The sequence below is a fragment of the Apodemus sylvaticus genome, chromosome 8 (genome assembly GCF_947179515.1).
Source record: "Apodemus sylvaticus chromosome 8, mApoSyl1.1, whole genome shotgun sequence".
Lineage (NCBI taxonomy): Eukaryota > Metazoa > Chordata > Mammalia > Rodentia > Muridae > Apodemus > Apodemus sylvaticus.
This window is the reverse complement of record NC_067479.1, coordinates 89,503,751-89,530,750: the sequence shown is the minus strand read 5'-3', so window position 1 is coordinate 89,530,750 and position 27,000 is coordinate 89,503,751. Positions and strand designations below refer to the sequence as shown.

The 27,000-nt window shown below is 53.6% G+C and overlaps 1 protein-coding gene across 6 annotated transcripts in view; it reads right to left on the bottom strand.

The window, feature by feature from the left end:
• Window positions 1-27,000, bottom strand: part of Zmiz1 (zinc finger MIZ-type containing 1) — a 203,552-nt gene that overhangs the window by 12,206 nt on the left and 164,346 nt on the right. For 5 of the 6 annotated variants that reach the window (XM_052189896.1, XM_052189899.1, XM_052189897.1 and 2 more), the window contains 11 exons: window positions 18,517-18,661; window positions 11,076-11,190; window positions 9,919-10,136; window positions 8,942-9,140; window positions 7,793-8,083; window positions 4,949-5,131; window positions 4,144-4,224; window positions 3,358-3,532; window positions 2,776-2,917; window positions 1,171-1,381; window positions 54-159 (listed from right to left, as the gene is read on the bottom strand). In XM_052189896.1, coding sequence (XP_052045856.1) covers window positions 54-159; window positions 1,171-1,381; window positions 2,776-2,917; window positions 3,358-3,532; window positions 4,144-4,224; window positions 4,949-5,131; window positions 7,793-8,083; window positions 8,942-9,140; window positions 9,919-10,136; window positions 11,076-11,190; window positions 18,517-18,661 — 1,866 coding nt within the window. The remainder of the gene's footprint in view (window positions 1-53; window positions 160-1,170; window positions 1,382-2,775; window positions 2,918-3,357; window positions 3,533-4,143; window positions 4,225-4,948; window positions 5,132-7,792; window positions 8,084-8,941; window positions 9,141-9,918; window positions 10,137-11,075; window positions 11,191-18,516; window positions 18,662-27,000) is intronic. The other variant, XM_052189898.1, reaches the window with a different exon arrangement.

Below are 27,000 nucleotides of genomic sequence, written 5' to 3'. Positions count from 1 at the left end.
GCCAGCCCTGCCCAACCTGTCCCCACCCACTCACCCACCCAACCCAGACTCACTTTTCGTGATGCAGTGCTCAGCGGGCAGTAGGCGCTTCTTGAGGAGGCCCTGCAGCACGGAGCGCACAGAGGGCCGGTGTACCAGCTGCAGCACGAAGAGATGGGACTGCAGAGAGAACAGAGAGGCTCAGAGAGGTCCACAGTTCCCATACCTGCCCCAGGCTGACCCGTGACCAAGCCTCTCTAGGAGAGGGTATCCAGAGATGGAAGAGGGGCTTTCAAATCACGAGGCCCAGGACTGAGAGGCAGGGCCTCTGGAATGGCTGTCTATGCTCCAGGCTAAGAGGGTGGATTTCCCACTGAAAAGCCTCCTGGCTGAGCTTACAGTACATATGGAATGAGGACTAGAACCTAGCATATTTACTGTTCTCCTGACCTTTCCATCCTTCTTGTCAAGTAAGCCTATCTCTCTATCCTTCCTCCAGGACACCCGTCTAGGACTGTGCACCCCAGCTCTTCCTGCAGTGGCTGTGCAGCCTCGTGAAGCATCCCCATCCTATACGCCTGATCTCTGTGGCCTCATCCCCTCTGACAAGACAGACAGGACCAGAGTGTTTCCTTCAGGATCCTTCAGAGACACCAACAGAATAAGGCAGGCAATTTACTTCCCTGTACATATCCCAGGGAAGCCCCATGTCCCAGCCTCTGATTCCTAGGGACAGGAAGAGAGTTCTGAGGTGGTCCTAAATCACATGCATTGGAGGGATATGCATGTATGCCTGTGTGTGCCTGTGTACATGTGCGCATACATCCTCCCTATAGGACAACAGGCAGCCATTTAACTCCACATTTAACAGAGGTGGGTCTTGGAGTAGGGGGAGGTGGTGGGGATATAAAGTTCTCATGCAAATGAGACAGGAGTAGATTATAGCTTTGGCCTGGCCAGTGGACTGGGGTGCTCGTGCCTGGGATGGCATTAAGAAACAAAAGGGAGGTGTGTGGAGGCCCAGAGCATGAAGGAAAAATGGCTAAGTCTAACAGAAATGGCTAGAGCACAGCAGCATAGATCACTTTGGAGATAGAGAACAATGGCCCAGGTTCTGGCCAGAGACTGGAGGGAAGCTGGTGGTGTGTTCCCGGTCCCATTCTACTGGGAAGGGGACTCCATTCTACTCACACAGCAGCAGGCGGTGACAGTGATCTGGATGGTGTTCCGGCCAGGCTGGCATACATGCTTGAGGTGCAGGGGCTTGTGGGAGGTCTTGTTGTCTCCCCGCTCGATCGTGAGGGGTGTGGCGTTGACGCTGACCTGCACCGAGGCTGGCCAGTTGGTGTTCATCTGCCGGTCCTCGTGGTGGTAGCACTTGAACTGTAGCTCCAGGTCTGACCTGGGGTGGGCAGGGTGGGCATCATCAGCCTGAGCTCCCAGGGACCCCACCCCTTGGCCACAGACAGCATTTCTCTCTCGCTCACCCTAGGAGTGGTGGCCCTCAACCCTCCTAATGCTGTGACCCTTTAATACAGTTCCCTCATGTGGTGACCCCCGACCATAAAATTATTTTTGTTGCTACTTCGTGACTGTAATTTTGCTAGTTATGAATCATAATGTAAGTATCTGATATGCAGGATATCTGATATACAACCCCCAAAGGGTCCTGACCCACAGGTTAAGAACCACTACCCTTGAGATTCCCCCTTCCTGCAAGTACAATCCGTCCTAACACCCAAAGCCCTTTCATTTCGATATCCTACACTACGGCAGCCACATCCACAGCCCTGGCTGCCCTGCCTGGCTAAGAGTGACTCCTCTTCCCTACAACAGGGTCAGAAGGACAAACGGACAGATGTTGTTGGACAAGACCAGTAGCAAGGCCCACTGTGACCATCTCCAGGTGGAGGCAGGAGCGCCATCTTTGGCCCATGTTTGTCTGTGTGTCTGGAAGCCTCAGGCCTCCTGCTTTACATCTTAGCTCCTGTGTCCCAAACACCACCCAGTTTTGCCTGCCACAGCCCAATGATTGTCCAAAGCTGGGTGAATTCAGACAATGCTGGCCACAGAGGCCACTCCGGGCCCCTGAGGAGATTTACTAGGCGGCTATGCCGGGATGGAGTTCTATGCCAGGCCTTGGAGGACCCAAAGACCAGGGAGGGAGTTTGTAATTTAGAAGCCCCCAGTTCAAGGGTTAGCTCCACTTCTTGCTCTGAGGACTCACATTCTTTAAAATAGTCCTCTAGCCTCAGTTTCCCCTTCACATCAAAAGGAAAAGCATTGCCTCCTTCAAGATCTCAGAGGTCATATGCAGAGCCTCCTGGCCCAGGTACTTGAGCACAGCCCTGTGGGTGGGCAGCGCCACACCCCCTTGCAATCTACAGAGATTGGTGAGCCTACACCTAGCCTAGCTCTGCCGTTCTCAGCAGCCTCAGCAGCCTCGTCTCTTCACATTGCCAGCTCTGGCAACATGAGTCATGTTCAGGTTGACGGTTTACCCTTTTGTTAACTTATCCCCTTGAGATAGCCTCTTCCCAGCTCATAGGGCTCTGCTAGCCTGCCCCCTCCCCCCCTTCCAGAGGGTCCAGCCAACATTTAGGACTTGGGTAACAGCTGTTTCCAGCTCTTGGTGCTTGGGTCCTCTCCTGTGAGTTCCCTGTGGCATTCCCAGAACCTTGCATAGTCCAGGGCCCCTGTCAATGATGCAGAAGCGGTGACAGGAAGCTGCTGCCAGCCCCTGTGCAGGACCACTCCACAGCCTGGGGTAGGAAGTCACCATGCAGGTCACCTCACCTCCACATCAGCGTCTGGTGCACCGTGGGCCGCAGGTGGAACACGTGGTTGCTGACGGCCAGGTTGTGCTCCAGGCGGAAGGGTTCCAGAACCACTCCATCCCTCACGGGGAAGGTGAGCCGTAGCTCGTCATTGTGGTTGGCTGGGCAAAGACGAGGAACACATGAGTGGCAAGCACCCCGGTCAGGCACACAGGTGCTGGGGCTGAAGTGGGGCTCACTCACCCATGGGACACTGCTTTGGGAAACATGCTCAAACGACACAACTGAGGGCCACAAGCCACAGAAAGTGTGGAGTGCCCGAGCTCACAGGCTGGGAGCCTGTGGCTTCCTCTCGCTCAGCTGGTTCACCCCGTCCTGCCATCCCATTTCTCTCACTGGCCTTTCAGTACCTGAAGATCCATGCTCTTCTGGTGGCCAGGGATAAGGAGGCCTAGGGACAGTCCATCCCCCACACCAAATATCACTGGGATTGGGAAATCCCTGTTCTCAGCCCTCCTGCCTTCCCTGAGTCCCTCCCTCTGATCCTGCCCACCGAGGGCAGAGTCAACAGAACAGACAACAGGTAGTATGGGTTCCTCACCTGGAGGTGGTGGCAGAGCGCTCATATTTGGCTTGATATCAGGTGGGAAAGGTGGCTTGACATCTTGGCTGGGGGACAGATAGGGAGGTATGCTGCTCCCGGGAGTCATTGGGGGTGTGGGGTTCCCTGGAACGGGTGAGTGGGGGTAATTTGCCACAGGAACCGGCCTGGGAGGCTGGAAAAAAGGGTATGAATCAGAAAGAGGGTATGAAGTCACAGAGAGGTAATGGGTCAAGCTTTGGACATATTCTCTACCTGTGCCAAGTCCTACCCTAGGGCTACCCCTCCCGGCAAGGGAGTCGAGTCACCAGAGGACTCATGCTCTCCTTCAGGACCTTGTCCCTTAATAAAGCTGGCCCTGCTGAGGCCCCTCAGGGTCAGGTACATTTGTGGCTTCCCACAGCCAAGGGTCAAAGGGGACACAGAGGCCCCGTGTGCTAGGGACTTGTCTAACCTGCACCAGGAGGAAAGAGCAGCTGTCCTCCCTGAATTGTGATTCTAGTCCACATTCCTTAACCCTGGGGATAAAGGATGGGGGAGGCGTACCAGCCCCCTTTCTCCTGTCTTTGTCCGGTCTTCTGTAGGGCCTGTACTTGTCCTTGGTCACAAATTAAAGCAGTGGACTCTAGGTCCTGAGCATATCTACACCTCAGTGAATGTCCAGGAAAGTGTGTCCCCCCACCTGTGGACCCTTAAAAACTTGCAGAGATGCTGGGGTGGGAAGGCCAGGGGGGTTTATGCCTGCCGATGCCCGCTGGGGGTCAGCTGGCCTTTCTAAGTCCTCACCCTGTTGACGCTTCCTTGGCTGTAGCTGCTGTAGCTGCTTCCGGAGGAGAAGGTGTTGTTCTGTCCGTTAAACTGTTCTGGCTGTTGAAGTGAAATGAGGCATTGAAGTGAGCAGAACAGCCCCATGGCCTGACCCCCCCCCCTTGGAGACACCAGTGTGCTGGAGAAGAGGGTAGCACTAACACGGGGTCTCTAGGACTAGTGTGGAAGGTAGAAGGGCCCTAGCTTCCGCCACTGCTGTTCACAGATAACAATTTAGCAAACAGATTGCAAAGCCGCAACAGGTAGGTTGCTGAAATGAACACCCTTGCTGGCAAACACGCTGGAAGTGTAAACGACAGAGGGGTTTTCCCTTCTGAGAATGTATTTTGCAGCAATGGAAAAGGTTAAAGGCTCAGAGATCCTTATCGCAGCAGCACTGTAAAAGCGGAAAATGAGAAGCAAACACAGGGGAAGGGTGAGCTGGGGTAAGGTCACCTCCGTGGGCTGCTAGGCAGTCACTGAGACAGTGACAAAGACATTCTATAAGCAGCAAGCATACAGCATCTGCAGGGGGAACAGGCGGAGATTACAGTGGTGGTCACGCTTTGTCTTTCAGAACTGTGCCTCCCCTGCCACCACTGTCCCATGGACTGTGGAGGAAGGAGAGGAAGGCTACTCTTCTGAGTCCCCCCTCCCCCCCCCCCCAGAAAGCCAGGACTGTCCCACTGCCTCTCGATTCCTTCAGGAGTACACAGAGGATCAGAATGCTGCTGCAGGCGTGTTAGAGATGAGGGTACCTGGGGTGCCCCGAAGATGGACTCACCTTGTAATACTGCCCCATGTTGACTGTAGGGGGTGGGTACTGCCCGGTGCTGGGTTGGCTCGGCATCCTTTGTCCGGGGTAGTTGGGAGATGTCAGTGGCCTTGGGGGGTTAGGGGTGGGGTACTGGCCTGGCTGGGTGGGGAACTGGCTGTTTGGTCCATATTGCTGGTTTCCATAGTTGGGCTGTAGGAAAGGAGAAAGGGCAGGGGTTGGTTATAGCGATGTACTCAAAGGCCAGGTCTGGGCCCAGGTTTATTTTTTTAAGGACTGATTTTATGGTCCACATATATTATCTGTGTGTGCACTAGTGCATGCCTGGTGACTGTGATGGTCAGAAGAATGTATCAGAATCCTGGAATTAGAGTTATGGGTGGTTATGAGCCATCATGTGGATCCTGGGAACTGATCCTGGCTCCTTTGCAAGAGTAGTAAGTGCTCATAACCAATGAGCCACTCTCCAGCTCCCCAACTCTTCTTAGCTCTGTGGTCTCCTGTACACAAGATGCCCCTCCCTCTCTCTCTATATATATATATAGGGAGAGAATGAGCCCGACAAGATGGAAAGCCTCCACTTGCTTTGGCCCCCAGGGACACTACCTTGCGCATGTCCAGACCACAGGCCATCATCCCATGAAGCTGTCCTTTCGGAAGCCTGTGCCCACAGAACCCCAGGGATGCCTGGAGCTTCTTGGCTGTATCTTTGAGGGGTTCAATCATAACGTATTCCTTTGTTTCTCCCAGTGCTCATGTGTGCACCCCAATGTGTCAGGGAGATGCAGGTTACATAATTTGTTCCTTTGTTCCCAAGACGTGCCAAGCCCCGCAGCGAGGCTTGTCTGGATGGCACTGTCCCTATGTCCTGCTCAGAGCAAACATCTACCAAGTGTTCCATTCTTAGCAGTGCAACTCAACTATCTATACAGCTGTGGGAGAACTGGTCAGCGAGGGGTGGGGAGCAGGACAGCGCCCACCTCCTGCCATCTTCCCCATCTGGAACAGTGGATGACCCAGGGATGCCGGTAACTTAGGTACCCAGAACATGGTGTTCGAGAGTCAGTGGTTCCTTTGATGCCTATTCAAGAATATTCCCTAAGAGTCTCTCATCCTCTAGGCTCAGATCTAGTTGGTGAGAGTGCTCCAGTGCCTGGAGGTACTGTCAGAGCTGTCTGTGCGCAGGGACTTTCAATGACTCACAGTGGGGGCACATCTGCTACTCTGGGCTGCAGTGAGCTCTCACGGTGATGGGAAGTGGCTGGTACCTGCATGTTCGCCAGGCTACAGGAATGCGGGAGGGGACCAGACATGACTGCAGCCTGAATTGAGGCTATACCATGTTTTTTGTTTTGTTTTGTTGAAACAAGATTTCTCTGGGTAGCCCTGGTTGTCTGGGAACTTGCTCTATAGACCACACTAGCCCTGAACTCAGAGATCTGCCTGCCTCTGCCTCCCGAGTGCTGGGATTAAAGGCATGTGCCACCAATGCCTGGCTAGGTGGTGCCACTTCTAACACAGGAAGAATGTGCTGCCGTGAGGTAGAAGGCAGAGCTCCTGACAGGGACCACATAGCATCTTAGAACCTGGACCAGCCAGGAAGTAGCTGTGCTCAGGGGAGGACTCCTGCAGTATGAGCAGAGGGCTCGGCCTCAATGCAGGACTTTCCACAAGCAATTCTGCAGCCTTATCTCAGGTGAGCAGCCTGAGGCTCAGACATGCATGCCCAGTGCAGCCAATGATCTCTCAGGAGGCCGAGGGCAGAGGGTGTTTAGAAACACAGCTATGTGGGGCTATGCTCTGGGAGTGAAGCTATCAGCTTAAGGCCCCAACCCAAGGACAGCCAGGGCTGGGAGGGGCCTACAGGCCTTTGAATTTCTCTCCCCGACATGGTACCCACTAGGTTGAGGCTCAGGTCTTGAGTTGGCCTCCTGAGTATATGGGAAGCACCCTAGCACCCTGTTCTTGAGTCTCAGGCTTAGGACACCTATACCAATTATGACATCATCCAACCTCTGTGAGAGTGGCTATTGAAGGGACCTATGGGGACAGAGAGCTTATGATTTCTTGGGATACAAATCTGCTTCAGCTCAAGCTGAAGGCCACAGTCTTGACCAGCCAGAGGACATGATCTGAGAAGGCAGAGAGCTGAGGTGGCGTGTGCCAAAGACAAACTTCACTGGAGTGAGGTGGGGTGGGGTGGGGCATCTGCTGGCACCGGTCCTGGTTTCAGTTGTATTCTGAGTGTCACTGAGACCTGGTGGCTTCCCTTTTCTCCTGACCTTACACGGGATTCGGGACAGTCTGCTGGGATGGTTTCCTCTGGTACCTCTGCTGGGAGACCCCAGAGAAGGCCCTATCCCCAGGAGAGCGACTATGATGGAAGTAAGTGGAGGGACACTGCCATCCGGTGGCCTCTCTGACACACACAGCCTGTACTAGAGTCTGGTGGCAGCCCCCACTCTAGGCGGTTCCCTGCATCGAGGGCCTCGTCCAAAGTCATCCATTAGTGTCTGAGTTTAGACAGGAGTAAGTGGTCTCCATGGTTTCTGCTTCTATACTTGCCAGCTCTAGGCAGGGTATTTTACAATGTTACTGCCTCTTGTGCTCCAGGCATCCTAAGGGCCAGCATGGATTGTGAATATCATTGATTTAAAAAGTCTTGCATGCTCAGGTGGTGTGACTCCTTTGGGGTTTTCAATAATAGGTGGCAGTAGTCAGGGACTAAGACTCCAAAGCCCAACCTTTAGTTCAAGTTCTCTAAGTGGCCAAACTGTGTCCTTTCCAAGGTCCCTGGGTCCATAGTCTCGGCCAGTTTCCCTTCTCCCATCCCCCATCTGGAGTCACACTTACCTCTCCCGGGTATGGCCTCTTTATGCTCTGAATAGGAAGGGACTGGGGCCGGGGGCCTGGGTAGGTCTGCTGGGGCATCCTTTGTCCGTGTGTGCCAAAGGGGCTGATGCCGGGTGGTCGGGGCTGGTTCATGCCCATGGGAGGGCCGCTCATGCCCGAGGGTGTCATGCCAGCTGCCATGCTGGCAGGGTTCATGCTGCCCCCCATGGAGGCAGGCCCCCGAGGCCCGGGTTGGTTCATGAATTGGCTGTTATACGCCTGGGTGGGACCCATCTGGAAAGAGGAACACACCTTCAACGGGAGAAGAAGAAGAAAAAAAAAAGAATAAAATGCCACATGCATTGAAAGTGCAGGGAGGGAAGGTTAGGGGGCTAAAGGGAGAGGAACACTTTCCCACGGGGCTGCAGCTAGGAACCAGGAGGTCTCAGAGGACCCAGTCCTCAAGGGCTCACTACTGCCCTCTGCAGGTCTCGTGGGGAAATGCAGCTGGAGGGATTGGGTAGGGCGGGGAGCAGTCACTCCAAGGCACAGGCAGCATTCCCAGGGAGGCAGGCAGGGAACAGGGAAGTGGGCAGGGATTGGAGGGGCACAGGGAGGACACAGGAAGAGGAGGCGGATGAGGATGGAGGCTGAAGCCCTTTCCTGAAAGCCCTGGCCTTGCCCTTGGTCAGCAGCCAATGGAGACACACCCTCCATACCCAGCCTACTTCCTCCTGCCCACCCCGTACCCTTCCCCCATGCTTCTGTCCTGCATGGTTATGGGGTTCCCCTTTTCACACCCCACCCCATCCTTTTGAAGGTCAGAGGATCTACGATGAGGCTTGGGTAAAATCCACAGAATAGGTTAATGGGACAGTAGTGGCCTCAGAGGTGGTTAGGGACAAGCTAGTCACCAAGCCATTTTAGGCACACAGCCTACTGTTTGGTAAGCAGGAACTCTGAGACCAATAGCATACCTCTTCCCCCATATGACATTGTGAGCTACCAACCCACACAGGGCATAGCACACCAAAAACCCCCGCCACACCCAACCATCCTACCACACCCAACCACAATACCCTTGTAGGGGCTTCCAAGGATACCCGTGGCATTTACACTCAAGATTTCCCCAGTCTGGGTGAGGCCAGGCCAGGAGGCAGGAACCCTTACCGGTCCATACTGGTTTATATCCTTGTTCTGTGTCTCTTGCAAGGCTGCCACTGTAGCTGTGGCTGTGGCTGTGGCTGTGGCGGCGGCGGCTGCTACTGCAGCAGCAGCAGCAGCAGCAGCTGGCTGGGTGAAGTCAGCAGGAGGCCGGGTATGTGGAGGGATGCCCATGCCTGCAGGGGCACTAGGACCCCCAGGGTAACTGTGGAGGAGAGGCAGGGGGTGATCAGAGAGTACTCATTTTGTAAGCTGACCCTGGGACACGCTCAGGGCTAGGAGCAAGGCTATAGGATTATACATATGAACTGAAATGCACCTAGCTTGTGGATGTGAGGTCTAGTAGGTGACCTTGGACTTCTGAGGTTGATATCTATTCTTGCTACTAGTGATGACTAGGCCACTTGTTTTCTTGAATCTTTGCTGGGGCCAGGACATTTCCATGGTGCCCCCTTGGCCACCATGGCCTACCTTCTAGTGAATACTGACCTGAGAATTGTATGGTGCTGTGGGTGTAGACTGAGGTGTGTGAGACTCCTGTTTGGAACTGCAAGGCCAGGAACCCAGCACCTTTGCCCCTAGAGCTAGAGGGAATGATCTTAAGGCGGCTTGATCTGCTTCTGTCCCTTCCTCACTGTGGCCTGAGGATGGGGACTCTAGCCTCCATTTCCTCCTCCTTCATTCGGGTCAGTGAGGCAAAGGAACTTTGGACAAGTGGAGCTCACCGCCACTGCTCTTCAGTCTTGCCAGTTCACCCCACCATCTTAGAAACCATAAAGACACAAGGCTAAGAAGGAAGCGAGGAAGTATCCTCTCTTCTCCTGTGGGTTTGATGCCAACCTGGTGAGGCACATGGCACAACTGTCCTCATATCCTGGGCCAGGCAATGTGAAGCTGGCATTCAAGAGGCCTTCCTGGATGTAGGCAGGAAGGCAGGGGTAACACGCCGCCGTAGAAGGGCACCACCCAGGCTGGCCACTCACCTAGCTCCAAAGCCCCCGCTACCAGGGTAGCCAGGCCGGCCGTACATGTTGGGCTGGATATAGGGCTGTGCGGGGCCAGCTTTGGTGGAGAACTGTTGCTGTTGCCCTGCAAACTGTGGGGAGTTGAGACCGGGGTTGCTGGTGCTCATGCCCGATGCCATGGGGTTGCCACCTGGATTCATAGGGTTGTTGGCATTGGCCATAGGGTTCCCGAGGACCTGCAAGCACAGAGAGAGAGGGTGCCATTGAGGTCGATTCCCGAGGCAGTGTGGAGAAAGAGTAGCAAGAAGGCAAAGACTGAAAGGTGGCAGGGAGGACACAGCAGAAGGACACATGGGAGCGGCTTGGAGGGTCCTCAGCACCCATGAGGAGTCAAAAGGAGTGGGCGGAGAACATCAGCCAGGAAGGAGTGGGCCAAGGCTCGCCAAAGCCAGCCCACGTGGTCCCCATGGCTCCAGAGAAGGATCCGAGGCAGGCCAGGAGTCCTTAGCAAACATTAGCCTATGCAGTCCCAACTCGACAACTGGGCTTGGGGTCTGGACATGGACGCCCTGGGCTGCTGCTCTGAAAGACACCTCTGTGGATGAAGACCCAGGAAGCATGACAGCTCCCTCCAGGGTGGCCTGGCCTAGGCCCAGAGTGGGGGACCCTCTGTTAGGACAGAGGTGAGGAGAGAGAAAAGAGGAAACAAGAATGGCTTTTCTAGGAAGGCAAATGGGCTTGCGAGGCTAAGGCGCCCTTCACAGAGAGGCAACATCTTAGGAAAACCTCATCCAGGCCATTCAGGGCCAAGGGTTTCCGGCTTAGAAACCCCGAAGTCAGTCACACCCAGGGAGTTCTCTTGTTTGTACAACTAGAAGAAACCTGGTCTCCGAAGAGTACTCATGGTCTTGTCACATAAACTCCTCCCTCTTCCATCCTAGAAGGCCCTACAACCGGCAATGATCCTCAGGGACTCATCGGTGTCCCTCCTGAGGCAGCTACCTGCGTAACCTTCCTGAAGTCATGTGGTCTACGACTGGGTATGTCTTGAGACTGCTCAGACAGTGAGGAGAGCTGTCACAGCATGGTTCTCTGGAGAACCCTCCTCCTTGTTCTCAGGAGGAATGAGGCACAAGTGCCTGGGAGCTAGGGTAGGGGATGGGGCAGGTTCTTACCTGACTCTGGGATGTGTTGGTTACTCCCCACACAGTGGTGACCACGGAGAGGGAGCCAGGAGGCTGATTGGTGTTCTGCTGCCAAGGGACAGAGTCATAAGGAAATGACCCATCACTGCGAAGAGAGAAGAGGTCTTTAGAGCTGGGGCGGGGCTCAGGTGACAGTGTCTTCACTTCTCTATCCCAGATGACCTTAGCCCCAGTGAGCTCTGGGGCTCCAGGCTTATGACAGCATTTATTCTGTGGGAACGGGCCAGGCAGATAGGTGACCCTCTTCCAACATTGCAGGGGCTACCCCTGTGGTAGCTGCTTTAACTGGGCCCACAGTCCAGCAGCCATGCAGCACAGAAGCCAGCTCGTGTGACCTAAAGCTCACTTTAAGGCCCCCTCTCTTTAGGTATGCTGATTCCCCAGGACTCCCTATAGAAACAGTCAGGACCTCGGCATTGTCTCCACTGGGGACAGCCTGCTGACAGCTTTTGAGGCTGGAAGGGCCTTGGTGGAATCTTGCTTTTATCCTTGTTCTCATGACAAAATAATGGCTGAACTGAGTTCCACTGACCTGGACTTCGGAATTCAGGCTTGGGTCACCCTTCCTCTGGGCCCAGGACCAAGCCTGCCTGGGTGCCCCACCTCCCCCCAACCCCAGGTCCTGTGCACATCCCTGGCCTGGCTGAGACCTTCCCTCCCCTATAAGTCAGCACCATCAGGCTCCAGTGTTTACTGGGTAAAGTCCAAGGGCACTCCAGAATGATCTATTCCACCAGCTCATCCCCAAGCCAGCACCATGCTGCCTCACTCCAGCCCTGCCCTGGGCAGCTGATACAAGGAGCTCTTCCTAGGAAGCCCACAGACACTAGAAGTCAGGAATCTTCTTCCTCTACTCTAGTCTCAGGCTTACCGAGAGCACTCGGCGAGGCCTTCCAGCCAGCCAGGGTGGTGTGGGAGGTGCACACGGGGTCCCCAGTAACATGAAGCATGACTTGCCAGGGTCCCCAGTCCCTCTCTGATCACCTTTACTTCCTCAGGGAGAGCCATAAAACACTACCTGTGCCTCAGAGCAGCAGAAAATCTCGTGTGGCTCCCTCTTCCCGGGGTCTGCCTCTACTGCCCTGTGCTGACTTCCTTCTTGTTTCTCTGGAAAGTTGCTTCTTTGGAAAGCCTTCTTAGCTCTCGTAATATAAAGGAGCACCCCACCCTTTTTTTTTTTTTTACCGTATTTTTCACGACACTTATTACACATTTGATTATTATCTTCCTAGCCCCTACTCCAGAATCTAGAGTGAGAGGAATCCAGCAGATTTGTAGGGCAGAGTGGATTAAAGGCCAGTGGTCAAACAAGCTAGCCAGAAGCCAGGCCCTCAACTGGCCCTGAGCATGGAGAAGCACTCCCGAGCAAGACCTGCGTTTTTCAGGCCGTGGTGACTGAGTTCTGTGGCCTGGGCTCTCACTGTTCATGGTGGTCAGAGAATAACCACACCTCAAGCTGTTCTGGACCTGGCTGCCTGACCAGGTATCCACTGACCAGGAAAGCAGTCCTGGACCCACCCCTCACTAGCTGACCCCACAAGCCATCCCTGGGGCAGGGTCCCACACTCTCATTTTTGAGAAGTCTGAGAGCACGCTCACATGCCATTGCCCAAATACAGGAGTGGGTCCTGGTGTGCAGTAGCACCAGGGAGCAGAACGCAGTCGCGAACGAATGGGGTCGAACAAATGGGGTCGTAGCTCAGTTGGGAGAGTTTGCCCAGCATGCACAAAGCCTAGGCTTTGAACTCCATCACCACACAGACACACCTGGAGAGAAACATTTACAATCACCCTAGAGTCTCAGAGGGGAAGATGGGAGAATCGGAGGTTCAAGGTTATCCATGGCTACATGGAAAGTTTGAGTCTAGCCTGGACTGTATGAGGCCCTGTCTCAAAAACAAAACAAACCTAAACCTTAAACTGAAACTAAGCAACACAAATCACAGTGGTCCACAGTGTGGATGGATACTGTTCTCTCAACACTCCCGCTACTGTGGACTAAGGATCAGTACCAAGAGGCTCAGTCAAGAACGTAAGTGTGAGCACAGGCCTTGGCTGAGCAGCACATTCTCCAAGAGGTAAGAGGTGTCCTTAGAGCCATGCAGGCTCATTATTTGTGGTGTCTAAGGGGGAAATATCAGGGCTAGAAGGGGCATGGCTGACCAGAGCAGGGCCCAGCAGCACAGGTGACTGACTGAGGGTTAAATGCAGCTTGTATAAGTAAGGCTTACTGCCAGGCTAGAAGGGGGCCTCTCCAGGGAAGGGCTGAGCCACAGCTGGCACAAGGGACCTGGCTGGGACGCCCTGCAGAGCATGTTTTCACAGAAGAAAAGGGGGACCTCTGGCCATCCATTACCCTGCTGGATTCCCAGCTCAGGTATGCTGGACAGACACAGGTTCTCGAGAGACTGAAGAAAGCAAAAGTTTGTCTGTCCCCCACCATACTCCACCCTTCAGAACTGCTTCACAAACTCTGTCACCTTCCAGGCTAGGGTAGGGTTCATGGAGGTTTGATTCAGGGTCTAACAAGCAGCTGGACAGGTTCGGGGGTGGGGGTGGGGAGGGCTGTCTCTCTCGACCTTGACCCAGGCTACTGCATCTAAGGTTCCTACTGCCCTCAGCACCCTGGCTGAGCCTTGTGGGAGGAAATCAACCTTTTCCTGTTCTGCCTACTGATAGAGAACAAGCTAGCCAACATTCCCAAAGTGAGCTCTCTACTGCCTGGCTAGTAGGTTCCCTGTCCCAGAGCAAAGGTGGCCATATGTCTGCACAGGGCCTGTGGGCTGCTGGATGCCCACTGGAGAAGCAAGTGACGGGCACACAGGAAGGTGACCCCAGGCTTCACGACAGATGTGGCACACTGTGACTCATCACCTTCTAAGAGCTCTGGACTCTATAGGCACCAAGAGCATCGGGCCTGTGATGTGTCACCTCTGCCTGGACTCTCATCCCTGTCTCTGTGTCCAAGATCAAGGACAAACCAAGCTCCCGTGCCAGCAGGGAAAAGGGGCTGGCTGGAGAGGGAGGAGACTGAGTGAGCGGCAAAAGGTCTTGGAGGAAGTGGCTCTGGGAAATACATCCCAAGGCCTTTGGCAGAGGGTGTAAGCATTGGCCAGCAGGAAGCATGGATGGAGTCCTGGAGTCTCAATGATCAGCACTGTTAGCGACCTCTGAGGCTCCTCAGCTTTGTCTCTGGGCATTAATTAATTAATTATTAATTGGTGTAGTGGTGCACGAGTTTAATTCCAACACTCAGGAAGCAGAGGCAGGTGAATTTCAGAGGCCAAGCTGGTTTACATAATGAGTTCCAGGTCAGCCAGAGCTCTTGGAAAAAGAAATTGTGTGTGCATGTGTGTAGACACACGTAGGCCACAGTATACATGTGGTCAGGACAACCTGTAGGAGTTGGTCTCCCTCCACCACGTCAGTTCCAGGAGATAAACAAAGTAGCTGTTGGGCGCCTCAACTGCCCTTTTTTCTTTTTAAAATCAATTTTCTGGGGGCAAGAAGGGCCTGCTAGCAACGGAGCCAGTGCAAAAAGTAACTATGCCTAAAACAAGTGTTTTTTCTTTTGCTTTGAGACATGGTCTCACTATGTAGCTCAGGTTGGTCTTGGATTTTTGACCTTCCTGCACCCGCCTCTCCTGTGCTGGGATACAGCCTGAATCTTTGGTACCCTTTGATTTCTCTTTCTGTAGTGCTGGCAATTGAACCCAGAGCCTTGGGTATGCAAAACAAGTACTCTACCACTGACCCACACTCCCTGTCTGCTCTAAAGGGGCGCTGGAAAGGCAAGGAAGAGCCTGTAAAGAGGCTATCGGGATAATGTTTGGAGGACATACAAGTCCCTGGGGATCCCCATGTACCAGACTAGGTTCTACTATTCTCCCACAGATGAGGAAACTGTGGGTCAGAAACTGGTGCCCCAGTCTCACGGCTGGAAGGCAGGAACCTGGCTCTATGCCATGTCTCTACCTAGCACACTGAGGCCTCTCTTTGGATTGTAGTAAATCCCTGGCCCTGGAGGAGAAGCGAGATCACCCTTGATCTCAGAGGCTCCAGCGGCTTTGATTGTAATCAAATTAATAGATAAACAAGATTTATTAGACTCTTAATTAGCTTTGCGACACCGGTTTGCATAGAGACAATGTGCTAATCACAAATGGCTTTTTAAACCACTCATTAAAAACCTGGATGTGGAAACAGAAGTTGTTGGGAAAAAGTCCAGATCACCTCAGGGATACCTAAGGTACCCTTCTGTCCTGGCAATGGCTAGATCTTCCAGGCACCTCCCAGCTTCTATCCTGGAGTTACTGGGTGGGGGTGGGGTAGATGTTAAGATGTTTTTGCTAAGTGGAAGATGACCTTGTTATGGTCAATGGTGATGCTAAGACAGGAGCTGAGAACTTTTACAAGCTCACCCAACTGTGGTACCACCAGACCTTCATGGCTTGCAGCAGATATGACAGTGCTCTGAATCACAGAAATATTGTGGTCCCCAGGGGCCCTCAGATCTCTGGGTCCAGGTAGGGTTTCCAGCTCCCTGGTTTCTCCCTACTGCTTTAGAGCCTCCAGTTGAAGATCCAGAGTCTCTAAACTCCTGGCTCCTTGGGGTACCAAAACTCCAGACTTCCCAGTGTACAGAATGTACCCCATCCTTAGTAAGAAGACAACAGCCCCTTTTGAAGATTCCAGAGTCAGTTTCTCAATTGCAAAGATTTTCTTTCTTGTCCACTATCTATGTTTAGGAATTTACATTAGAGGTTTAACAGGTGCTAGGGCCCTCCAGAGTTCCCCTGGAAATGAGAGATTTTCCCCACAGGGACAAGCATGAAGTTTACAAGGAAAGGCCAATCAAGTCAATTCCTGGTCACTGGTTACTGAGTGTCCTCTCCGTCATCCTGGGTTTTAAGAAAGTTAGGCACTGGCCACTCAACAATTGCCCCACCATAATGTGGCAGTATTATGGTAATTACCTAGGGTGAGCCATGGATCAGAGCAGGGCACAGACTGTTTCAGAACCCTTGCAACCAGCAAACAGCTATACCCTCACAACCCTTGAATATACTCCTCTGTGCCCTACTTCAACTCTATAAGCTGTGTGCTCTTGGGCAACTCACTTTTCCATTCTGGGCCAAGTTTAGTTTCCTTTTAAGTTCTGTGACCTTGCTCGGCTCCCAAGAGGGAGTTTTGCTCAGTTCAACTGATCAGCCTCAACTCCAATCAATACCCAGCAAGTGCCCTGTCCCCAGCCTGTCTCTGAAAGGCATCAGAGACCACGGAATACATGGTGCCTAGCTCTTTAAGCTTGTAGACTGCTTGCTTTGCATTATCTGTTATCTCGCTGGATCTTCAAGGCCCCAAACCTGTCATGGTATCAGAGGTAGCCGACCTCGGGTGGCTTTTTAACACACTATTTTTAGGCAAAACTAGACCGGGGTTACAGAATGCAGGTGGCTTCTCTTTAGCCTTGGATCCTCCATGGTCAAGATTCCCTACCTTCAGGAGTCCCCCAACAATCATCTCAGCCTACTCTCCTAGATGCAGGACCCCGGGTTTCCCTCTTCGCCTTGCCCCTGTCAACTCCTAATTCTGCCCCAGGAGCCTTCCTCCTCTACTTCTAAGAGACTGCTTTCCTTTGTTTGATGACAGATAATCCTTATCAGCTCAACTCGATGACCTATCAAAGGACTGGTTGTGGTCAAAACCTGCCACCCTCCAGGGCTAGAATAGCCACAGCCAAGCAGCTATGAGACAGGTCTCTAGTGGGAAGCCACAGTACTCTGGTCTGTCACCATCACCAACAGTGAAATGACTCAAGCAAGAAAGTGGGGAGGGGCATGTTAATGGGGTGATGAGAGTCCAGATGGTTCTGAGGTGCTGAAGGGCGGGGCAGAATTAGCAAGACACAGCTGAGTGTGATCACACACACACACACACACACACACACACACTCCCACATGAGTACACGCTCATACACATGCATACATACACACACACACTCGCACACCTGTAATCCTAGCACTAGAAAGCTGAGGAAGGAGGATCAGGAGTTGGAGATCAGCTTGTGCCACTGAGGAAGACTGTCTGCCTCCAAACACCAATGAAATGGTCAAGCTACATCAGACCAGTGGCCAAAGTCCTATTCAATGACAGCTTGACCAGGGATAAGGAGCAGAAGGCAGAAGGAATCAGGCTTGCCTCTCTGAGCAATGAATAAGGTGACAATAACCCGCACTCTCCCAAACGTGTCGGGTGTTCTTGCTGCTGCAATGCTTAGGGAGTGGGAAAGCAATCTTCAGGAAGGTAAGGTAGGCAGGGCCCATGTATACAGCTACCCAGGTCAAGTGCTACCCCCTCAGGAAACACTGGCATAGGAGGAGGAGGAGGACGAGGAGAAGGAGGAGGAGGAGGAGGAGGAGAAGGAGGAGGAGGAGGAGGAGAAGGAGGAGGTTATGGTATTAGAGCCTAGTGAGGCAGTGTCAGTGTGCTGTATAAGGCCTTGCTATGCTCTGAAGTGCTCCTGAGCATGGCAGGTAAACACATAGTTGGACCTCCCTGGCCAGGCAGGGCCCTTGGTTCTGATGTGTGCTTGAGGTCCTCTCAAGCAGTTATTTCGATTTAGAGGACAGGGTTGACACCAGGCTCCGGCAGGCAGTGCCTGGACTGTATAGTCCAGAATTGACTACAGGATGCTCTGGGCTGCGAGTCTCTCAGCCAGGCAAGGATAATGAGAGCTGAGCCAGACTGCAGAGGCCCCAGTCATTAGCGAGGACCCACAAGGGGAGTGCAGACAGCATGACGGGCCCTGTTGTTGCAGGGTCAGCCCACAGAATACTCAGAGCATCAGCTCAGCAAGGCGCCTGCGAGATAATTAACAGGGAATTGCCAGTCTCACCACGTGCTTTTCTGAGGCTGGTGCAGGGCAGCTTGGCCAGTTCCTAGGTGCTCGCCAGGTCCTAGCAAGCCTGTTCCTGCCTAGGATCTAGGGTTTTGGCAAGCCCAGCTCAGTTTCGCTTGCTCTGGGTGTGGCCTGGTTCTGCTCCACACTGAGGTGGGACCATGAGCCCTGGAGTATCCTCAGACCCTACAACTTGCTTTTGGTTTCCAGGAGAATGTCTAAATGCCTGCTCTGGATAGAGGGAAGGTTCCAAACTCATGGTTCTTTACATTCTATAAAGGTATCTGAAGGATAAGGTGGCCGGGGGTGGGGTGGGGGGTGGGGCCGGTCTTCTCATCCCTGCCTGATGGGAAGAAGCAAGCCATTTAGGAGGATTTAAAGGCCAAGACCTCTCAGAGGCCCCGCCCCTAGGTGTCACACCACAGGAGCTTTCCAAACAGACCCCAGGTCTTGGAAGATGAGATGATCAGTGCCTGCCCCGCCCATCCCGGAAGGCACCTGGATGCTTACCTGTGCGACAGAGTGGGTTTCATGGAGCTCATGGAGTTGAGGGGGGGCTGCATGGGGAGTTTCCCAGGGGGGTCGTTCTGGCGGCTCTTCTGATGTCGCAGCAGCAGCAGGCGGCCAAGTTCTTCACACCAGGAGGACAGCAGGGCTGCAAGGAAAGACAGATGGTCAGGGGACACTCTGGAGCTCCCTCTGCACCCTTCCCAGACATGTTTATGAGGCTGGTTTTGCACCTGGGAAACTTTCTAAGGTTCCTTGGGAGGCCTCAGTGTTTTAAACTATAAAATGGACTAATGCACTCGAAGGAGAAATCAATCATTTGTGCCATGAGTCCACTCCAAGGGCCAGCTGGAATGGCCACCAGGTTGAGAGGTACCAAGAACAGTCCAGACAATGAAGAGGAAGATATAGAGACGGAGCCAAGGGTCTATACGGAGCTGAGGGAAAAAAGCCAACAGAGGCCTTGGATCAGGGTGTGACCAGGCACCACTGCGCCCCACAGACTTCTAGGGGACCCTGTTATCCCATACCTAGGACATTTAGTGTACCTGGGTTCTCACTGTGGATGTGTTAGAAACTGTAATGTGCAGACATAACTTAGAGCTGTTCTGGAGTTGCTGAGGACCCAGGAGCATTTGCTGGACTCTAAAATCCACAGCCAGAACTCTCCTGTTGAGTACATATCAGCCTGGCACACACGCACACGCACATGCACACACACACTGGACTCAAATGCTTGGAAAGATAGGTTTCCACAGCAGAGAGTGGCAGTGTGTGTGTGTGTGTGTGTGTGTTTTGTACTGGAGATGACCAAAGCATGTGCAAGAGTCTCTGCCACCAGCCCAAGTGTACAGTGAACCAATGCTGGGGGAAAGAATCGTCTTTTCATCCCAATGTAACCACTAGGGACTAAACGTTTCCTTCCGGTTCTTTCAGGATACAGCCATGTTTAGGGAGGGGACTTAAGGCTGTGCTTGTTACCACATCCCCTGTAAGTCTCAGACTGCTTGGCGATAAAGAGGGGGGCATGGACTTTTGTCCAGTAGCTCAGGCATGTGAAGTCACCCACACTACTCAAAGCCAGAGAGTGATGAGACAGACATGGTGTCCCTGCTCTGGAAGAAACCCTGCAGAAGGCACGATGCCTTCAGCAGACCAAACCCCAGTTGACCTTCATCTCCTGACTCCTCCCGCTTAAATAAGGAACCTGGAGTCAGCACTACCAACACTGGAGGGGTATGCCCAAGTGCAATTTGACCAAGAGTGCTGGGTATTTCAAGCTGCCAGGCCCAGCACAGGTCCCCTCTCAGCCTACAGCTCCAATGGGATCACTGGGGCGGGGCCATCAGGTGCTTGCTCGTCTTGCCAGTGCACAAAAGCACCTGACCAAGGATGGAAGTGGGCCTATAGCCCTCCAGAGAGCACCCGTGTCTCCCCCCAGAGGCAGTGGATATGATGTCACCCTCAGTGTCACCAGCACAGGGAGGACAGTGAGTACAAGCACAGGACCCTGCCCCTGACAGGCATCTGTTGGGAAGTCAATGAGGCTCCTTGTGGGTGCCCAATATACCCCAGACATGCCAAGAGGGAAAACCGCCTCTGCAGAAAGGCTGGGTCAGGAACAAGCATGTTTTCAGATTGCTTCATTCTCTCTCTGGGCCTTGGCTAGGCCTCTTGCACAGGGAAGCAGGCATCTAGAAGCTCATTTGCACGCCAGGCACGAGGCCCACAGGGTTGCAGCTCTAGGAGGCTGGCTGGCAGCACAAAGGATGGATGCAGGTCGACTGCTTGTGACACGCCTCACTATCTCAGCCCTGCTCCTCTGGGTACTAGCCAGGCCACTGTGGGCTTTAGGGCTTTCCTTGGTTACCAGAGGCTGCCCTACGGGTAAAGGGCAAGGCTCCATTCCTATCCATTGTCACCTTAGGTGCCAAAGCATCTGATCACCTGCCTATATTAATTTGACAAACAGCTGCTGAACGCCTACTGGGTGCATGGCTTCCTGCACTAGGTAAGATCCCCTGGGTAAGCCAGCAAGCTAGGAGGCAACTCTGTGAGCACTCCTCTGGCAGTCAGGATCAGCTGTATTCAGGGCAAGGGACCTGGAACAATCTTAGATCAAAGCAGTTCCACCTGCCGACCGTTAGCTAAATACTCCTGTGTGCTCTCTAAACCTTTATCTGTTGATGAGCATGTCCCTAATGCCTGCTCTTCAGGATCATTATGACGTGTCAATGACACAGACACTTACAAAGTACTTAAAACCGTAGCTTGTAGGTAGAGGGGGCAACTATACAGTATTGTGGTCCCAGCAACTTGGCACTCATTATGGGACCAGTGGGAGACACACACTGAGGAACCAGACCACTGTGTGACACCTAAACAAAGGTCACAGGGCTGCTGCGAGGGTGGTCTGAGTCACCACTCTGAAGTACAGGAAGACCGCAGGCCCATGGCACGGTCATCAGATGATTAGCATCAGCCCCCATAGTTGACAGAGCGACGACAAGGAAGGATCTGGGGTCTTGGTGGATCTCTGAGCAGAGCGCAGGGCCAATGTCCTGGGTGGGTATGAGCTCACGGGAGACATGTGGGTAGACGGAGGCCTCAGGGCACATGATGAAGCCACCTGCTCACTCCGCCCTGTTCCTCCCGTCTTCCCTGAGCTGCCAAGGGGCAGGGGAAGGAGAGCCAGTGTCCTACCGTGAGACAGGAAGTGAAGGGCTGCTTCCTATCCAGGTGCAGCTGGGCCTCTTCAGCTGTTGCCCCAGAAGAAAGATAATTTTGCTCCCCTGAGTCTCTGAGGACAGAGCTAGGTTCCTCTATACCAGTGGTACTGGGAAGAACAGTAAGCAGGGGCATGCCCATGACTGCTGAAAATGAAAGCACACAGGAAAGACACAGAGGTGGATGCCAGGGTTCCAGGAAGTGGGTCTGAGGGGATACGGAAGAGCCAGGTCCCCCACATCTACCTCTTCAAGATCTTTCTAGCAACCACTCCTCTCACAAGCAGGTACCATTACAATGTCCTTTAGGGCAAGGAGGGAACCGAGGGTAGAGGTGAGGCAGGCTGGAATGCAGACCCTAGGCCCTGAGTGCATGACCAAGGCCAGGTGTGTCTTCCCTGGGGGCAGGGACAGGTCCTATATCTGCTTCTGTATCTGTACCTCCCAGCAGAGATCTCCAAGGAGGCAGAAGCAGCAAGGCTCTAATTTGTGGAACCTCCTGATCACCTGGCATGGTTTGGAGCTTCAGAGACCAGCTTTTGGGGGGGGGGGCAGTGATGATCAGATCCAGTTGGGGTATAGAGGATCCAGAGGCTGGGTCTCAGCATCTAAGGTCGAGCACACAGGGACATAGGAGAGGTGGCTCCTCTCTAGGCTGGGTTGGGCTAGAGCTTGAAATGGAGCAAGAAACCAGAGGCAGCCAGATCTCCCAGCCGTCTGGAGGTGATGGGAGAGGTGAGAGCCGATCGTTCGGAGCTTTATCCGCCCTGCTGCCACCAGGGAATGAATGCAGAGTGAGACAAGGAGACTCTGAGGAGCACAAAGCATTTCCACAGCTAGAAAGCAGCTGGGGAGAAGAGGGGTGTGTGTGGGGTGGGGCAGCAGGTATAGGAGGGGGTGGCTTCTGAGACCCAGGGCACCCAGGATGGACTCTGAAATAGCCCGGAAGAGGCCTACAAGACCCAAGGCATTCCGCCTTCACACATCCTAGGAAGGGGAGAATGCAAGGGTGGGCTGTTCCTCCAATAAACAGCTCAGTCACACATTTTAGGTGCACAGGGGACGATGACACAGCATCAGCATCAGCTAGGCACTTCCTGGTGAGTCAGAAAGCCACCAACATGGCCGCTCCAGTCCCAGGAGCCACACCAAGCTATCTCAAGAACAACCACGATGGTGTATTGATGGTCTCAGCAGCCCGCTCTCCTAACACCTTTGCCTACTCCAGCTCTGCAATGAATCAGAACAGGCCCACCCATCATGTGTCTGTCTCCCAACTTGCCTGTCACCAACCCACCCTGCTTTGGAAGCAAGTCGGGTCATGAGTCAGGCTATCGAGGGGTTAGACATGAGACTGGAGGGGGGCCCCCTTCCCTAGACCCAGCACTCGGCGTGGCATTTAGTAAGAACTATGCAGCCAACACATGACTAACAGGTTGTGGTGAGGCACAGACAGAAATAGCTCAGCACACGAGCGTATGGGAGACGGTCAGTCACCGAGCGCTCCAGCTGAAAGCCAGGCTGTAGAGCTAGTTGCAAGACCCCTGAATGCAAGCCAGCCTCCACGGCACTGTCACCAGATAAAACCTATCAGAGTCCTCTGACACATCTCCTGCCATGAGCAGCCACAGGCTAATGAGACTTTATAAATATAAGCCGCTTATAGAAACAACGGTGTAGGTGACGTAAGGACAACTGCCACCTTCATGTCATCTGCTCATGTGCTGGCAGCAGGGCTGACGGCGTCTGCACATCCACTATGTGGTACCCACACACGAGAAAAGGCAACCTCTTATCCCTCGAGGTCGGGCCAGGCCACGCTCTCTCCTTCTCCTCTTTCATCTCCCAAGCACTAAGTCCTGGTCCCAAAACTGGGCAGCAGAGTCTCTCTAGCTTGGGCTGGATACTCTAGAGCTCACGAGGGATACATAGGTCTGGGCGCATCCCTTCCTTCTGTGTGTAAAATGGTAAGACAGCAAAAATCCCTCTTGTTTACAGACCTGGGTCTGAGGATCCCCAAGGCAAAAGACCAGGCTTAACTATGGGAGCTCACACGAGAAGCACCAGGTCTCCTCCCTCCCTAAGGTCAACACTCAACAAATTCAGACACCGGCAGGTAGAGTGTCCCGCAGGATAAACTGACTGGTCTTCCCTGCTGCCCTCCCTCCGTAGGCCTTCCAAGGCTGAGACATCTGACAAATACAAAATGAACCTGGTCCCTTGTGGGTCTGTCTTTTCCAAACTCTAGGGGAATCACACAAACGTACATACATGCTGAAAGTTGCCCACTCGGCACCTTTATGTTTGACATTCCCTGGCGGGCAGCGCCATCTCTGGCACCCAACATGGCCACATCAGTGTTCCTCTACGAGGCTGACCTCCGACCCACATTTCACCTTGCTATCTACCGACTCCTGTCTCACCTTTTGTACCCAACATGCCAGGGGCCAGCATGTTGGGGCTCTCTCTGTAGGGGCGCGGAGCACAGGACCTGGACTGCCCTTCTCCACACAGAGCAGCTCTGAAAGGGTTTTGGCATTTACCCAACTGTGCCCTGACATGGGTAGGGGTGGGGGTGGGGGCGACAGGAACCAGGTCTCCTGCTCTCATGGCGCTGTTCCCAGTAAGAGTCAGGCAGTTGGAACTGTGTCCTGAAGAATAGAAATGTCTACAGAATTGTCACTTGGCTTCCTTGCTGTGGAGCTGACAGGCTGTTTCCTGCTGGCCTCCGCGGGGTGCCCCAGCAATGGAGAAATGGCCCCACTCTTCTGCCCCGGGAGGAACCCACAACGGAAGCACGTGACCATGAGAGGAGAGTCTAGTCGTGGGCTGGGGCAGGTAGCTCTGAGTCACTGACGGGGTAAAGCAGCCTTAGGCTCCCCAGGCACGTCGTCTACAGGAAGGGTGACCATTCTGACCCTACTCACCCCGCTGCGATGGTGCATGGCGAAGATCTGCCCAGTGACGCGGGGCTTCCTCCCCCCCTTCCCAGCTACTTCGCATCCTCAGCTTGACTCCCATGCCTCAAGGTCTGTGGAGAACTATCCCGAGAGAGAGGAAAGGGGCAGCGGGTGTTGGTGGATTCAAAAGATCAGGGTACACAGGACCTCCCTTTTATGTCCCTCATCTGGACATCTCGTCTGGGAGACACTGAAGTACCATCCCAGTTTCTCATCTGAGCTGAGCTTGGTTCCTGTGTGGCCATGAGCAGCTTTTGTCCCTTTCTAAATCCAGGAGGGCGTGTGGGTAGATGGGAAGCACTCTGCTACAGGGCTCAAGACTTCTCAGTGGTCACAGGGAACTGGACTTTGGTGGTGCCGACAACAGCCCCTGGTCTTCGGTGGAGGAAGTGCTCCTGAGGAAAAGCCATACTCCTGCCTGGCCTTTCTCAGGAAGGTGCTCGGGCACTGTGTGGCTGTGGTGAGAGAGAGGCAAGGCAGCAGAAGCGACCTGCCGACACACTAGCTGAGAACTCTTCCATTTAACTGTCATTCTTATACAAGCTTGGGCCCCACAGGCCAGGACTGGCCAGGTCTGGTGTGTAGCCTGCCTGGGACATATACATGAATTCCCCAACTGCTGCTCAGGCTGGGAAGGTGTGGGCTTAAAGGATCCAGTAGAGTGACCCAGCCTGGGGTAGCTTCGGGCTACTCCTCCCACCCCAGTCCCTGCCTCCAGAACACTCCCTCTTCCCAAGGGTGACAGAAGCTGGAGTCTCAAGGCGTGTGAACACGCCCTGGGAACTGAACTCTGGGGAACCTTGGAGCCTGCAAGGCTGATTCCCAAACCGGTTTGGCTGTTCCTTGCCCTGTGGAGGCTGTCCAGGCTGAGCAAGAGAAGACTCAAGAAGATTCCAGAAGAGTTGAGCCTCAGGGGGCCTCAGTCTGAAAAGTTCCCTGCCCATTTCCCATTACCGGCAGGCTAGCCTGTCTAGTTCAGGCTCAGATGCTAAGACTCCAGTGCAAAGTCAAGAGTGTATGCTCATCAGGAAGAGAATGCCCTACCCCAAAGATGGCCCCATCTCTACAAAGTGTCCTCTTGAAGTACTGTGGACCCGAGGATGGGCTTGGGATTTGAGCCAGCAGCTATGGATTCCACCAGGGCAGGGCTCCTTGGTGTTCAAGAACACACTGCAGGTCCTAAGGGCTATTTGAGGATCCCCCCCCCCCACCTGGCCCCTGCAACTCCTTGCCCCAAGGAGCACCTGCAAAAGCCAATGGAGGTGGCAATGAGGTAGTAAAAGGGATGCAGTCAGATGGCCTGGGAGTCCAGGATGCTCCACATTGGCCTGGGTCTCCAAGGTGAGAGGAACCCTCCCCCCCCTTTGTTGTGCCTGGAGCCGCAGCAGGAACAGCCTTCCAAGATCCATTTTCCTTCCTGAACACAGGCTAAAACTCCACCACCCTCTGCTCGAACTCAGGGAATTGGGGGGTGGGGGTGGGGCGCTAAGGAAGTCCTATGGAAATCTCTTTGTCCCTGGAAATCTCTGAGACATGTCAGTGAGACTCATGGTCTGGTTCCTCCAGAGGCTGGAGTGAACCCCACTTCTTCCTTAGTTAGCACAGAATCCCCAATTCTCAACACACCGGATGAGAGCAGATCACACGTTAATGTGCCGAGCAGCCCAGCTGTACACTGTGTCCAATCCTAGGGGAGCCAGCCGCTGGTGACCACTCCCGGGTCCTCAAATGGCAGAGCTCACAACACCAACATAGAGCTCTCTGGGGTGACTAAGCCTCAGGGAGATGATTGCCCCACAGTAAACTTGTATCAACAGGGGAACAATCCAGACAGTTCTCAAAACTCAAGGGGCGTGGGGCATGGTGACAGGTGTAGGCGACATTGGGGAGGCAGCACTCAAGAGTGACCCACACCCTTCACTCCAGGGTTCAGGCACCCTCAGGGAGCACCTGCTGGCCAGACTCTGTCCTACCTGCCCTCTGTCTTTAGGCCTCTGACCCCTCACTTCACCCACTATTCCCCAGGTTCACCAGACGCCTAACCAGTTACGTTTTCAGACTTTCAGGATCCTGGTGCAAAATGTGGACAGGGCCTCCTCCCTCCAACTCTGGGCTATGAAGTTAGCTGCAGTCACTCTGGGACACACAGGCGCTCTTCTCAGTCCAGGGGCTCTGAACACGGCAAACGGGTGGTTAGAGGCTCCTTCCTGCCTGGTTTTCACGTGGGTTCTCCACCCAGAACTATGTGGCTGTCTTCCTACTCAACAAATGAGAGCACAGCTTCATTTCCATTCCTTCTCTGCCTGGCTATTCCGTGCCTCTTCCAGAAAAGCCTGATGGAGATAGTGCATGGGGAGCCGTCTGGGTCTGGCTGTGACCGCCTCCTTGATGGCGGTGCCCATCAAGGCTAGAAGGTTAACAAGTCCGATGCAGGAAAACAGCAGGTTAACCTCTATATGCCGCTGGATCCTTTTTCTAAACCACAAGGGGGTCCATTCTACACCCTAGAGAAACATTCCAGAACACGTTCTAGAATGCCAACTACCTGTTCAGTCATAGACACTCTTGGTTTTACACAGATACCACCTGAAGCAATTCCCAGAGGCTCTGTATGGCACACATGAGGGTGGCGAAGGCAAAGAGATTTTATTGTTGTTGTTGTTACTGTTTTACTTTTTAACTTGACACGATTCTCTATGGGCGTCTTTAAATATTCAGTCTTCTCGTTGCAGTGAAAGTAATCCTACTGACACCAGGAGCTGGGTTTCCTGGCTATCCTTGGCCAGTATGTAACATTCGGT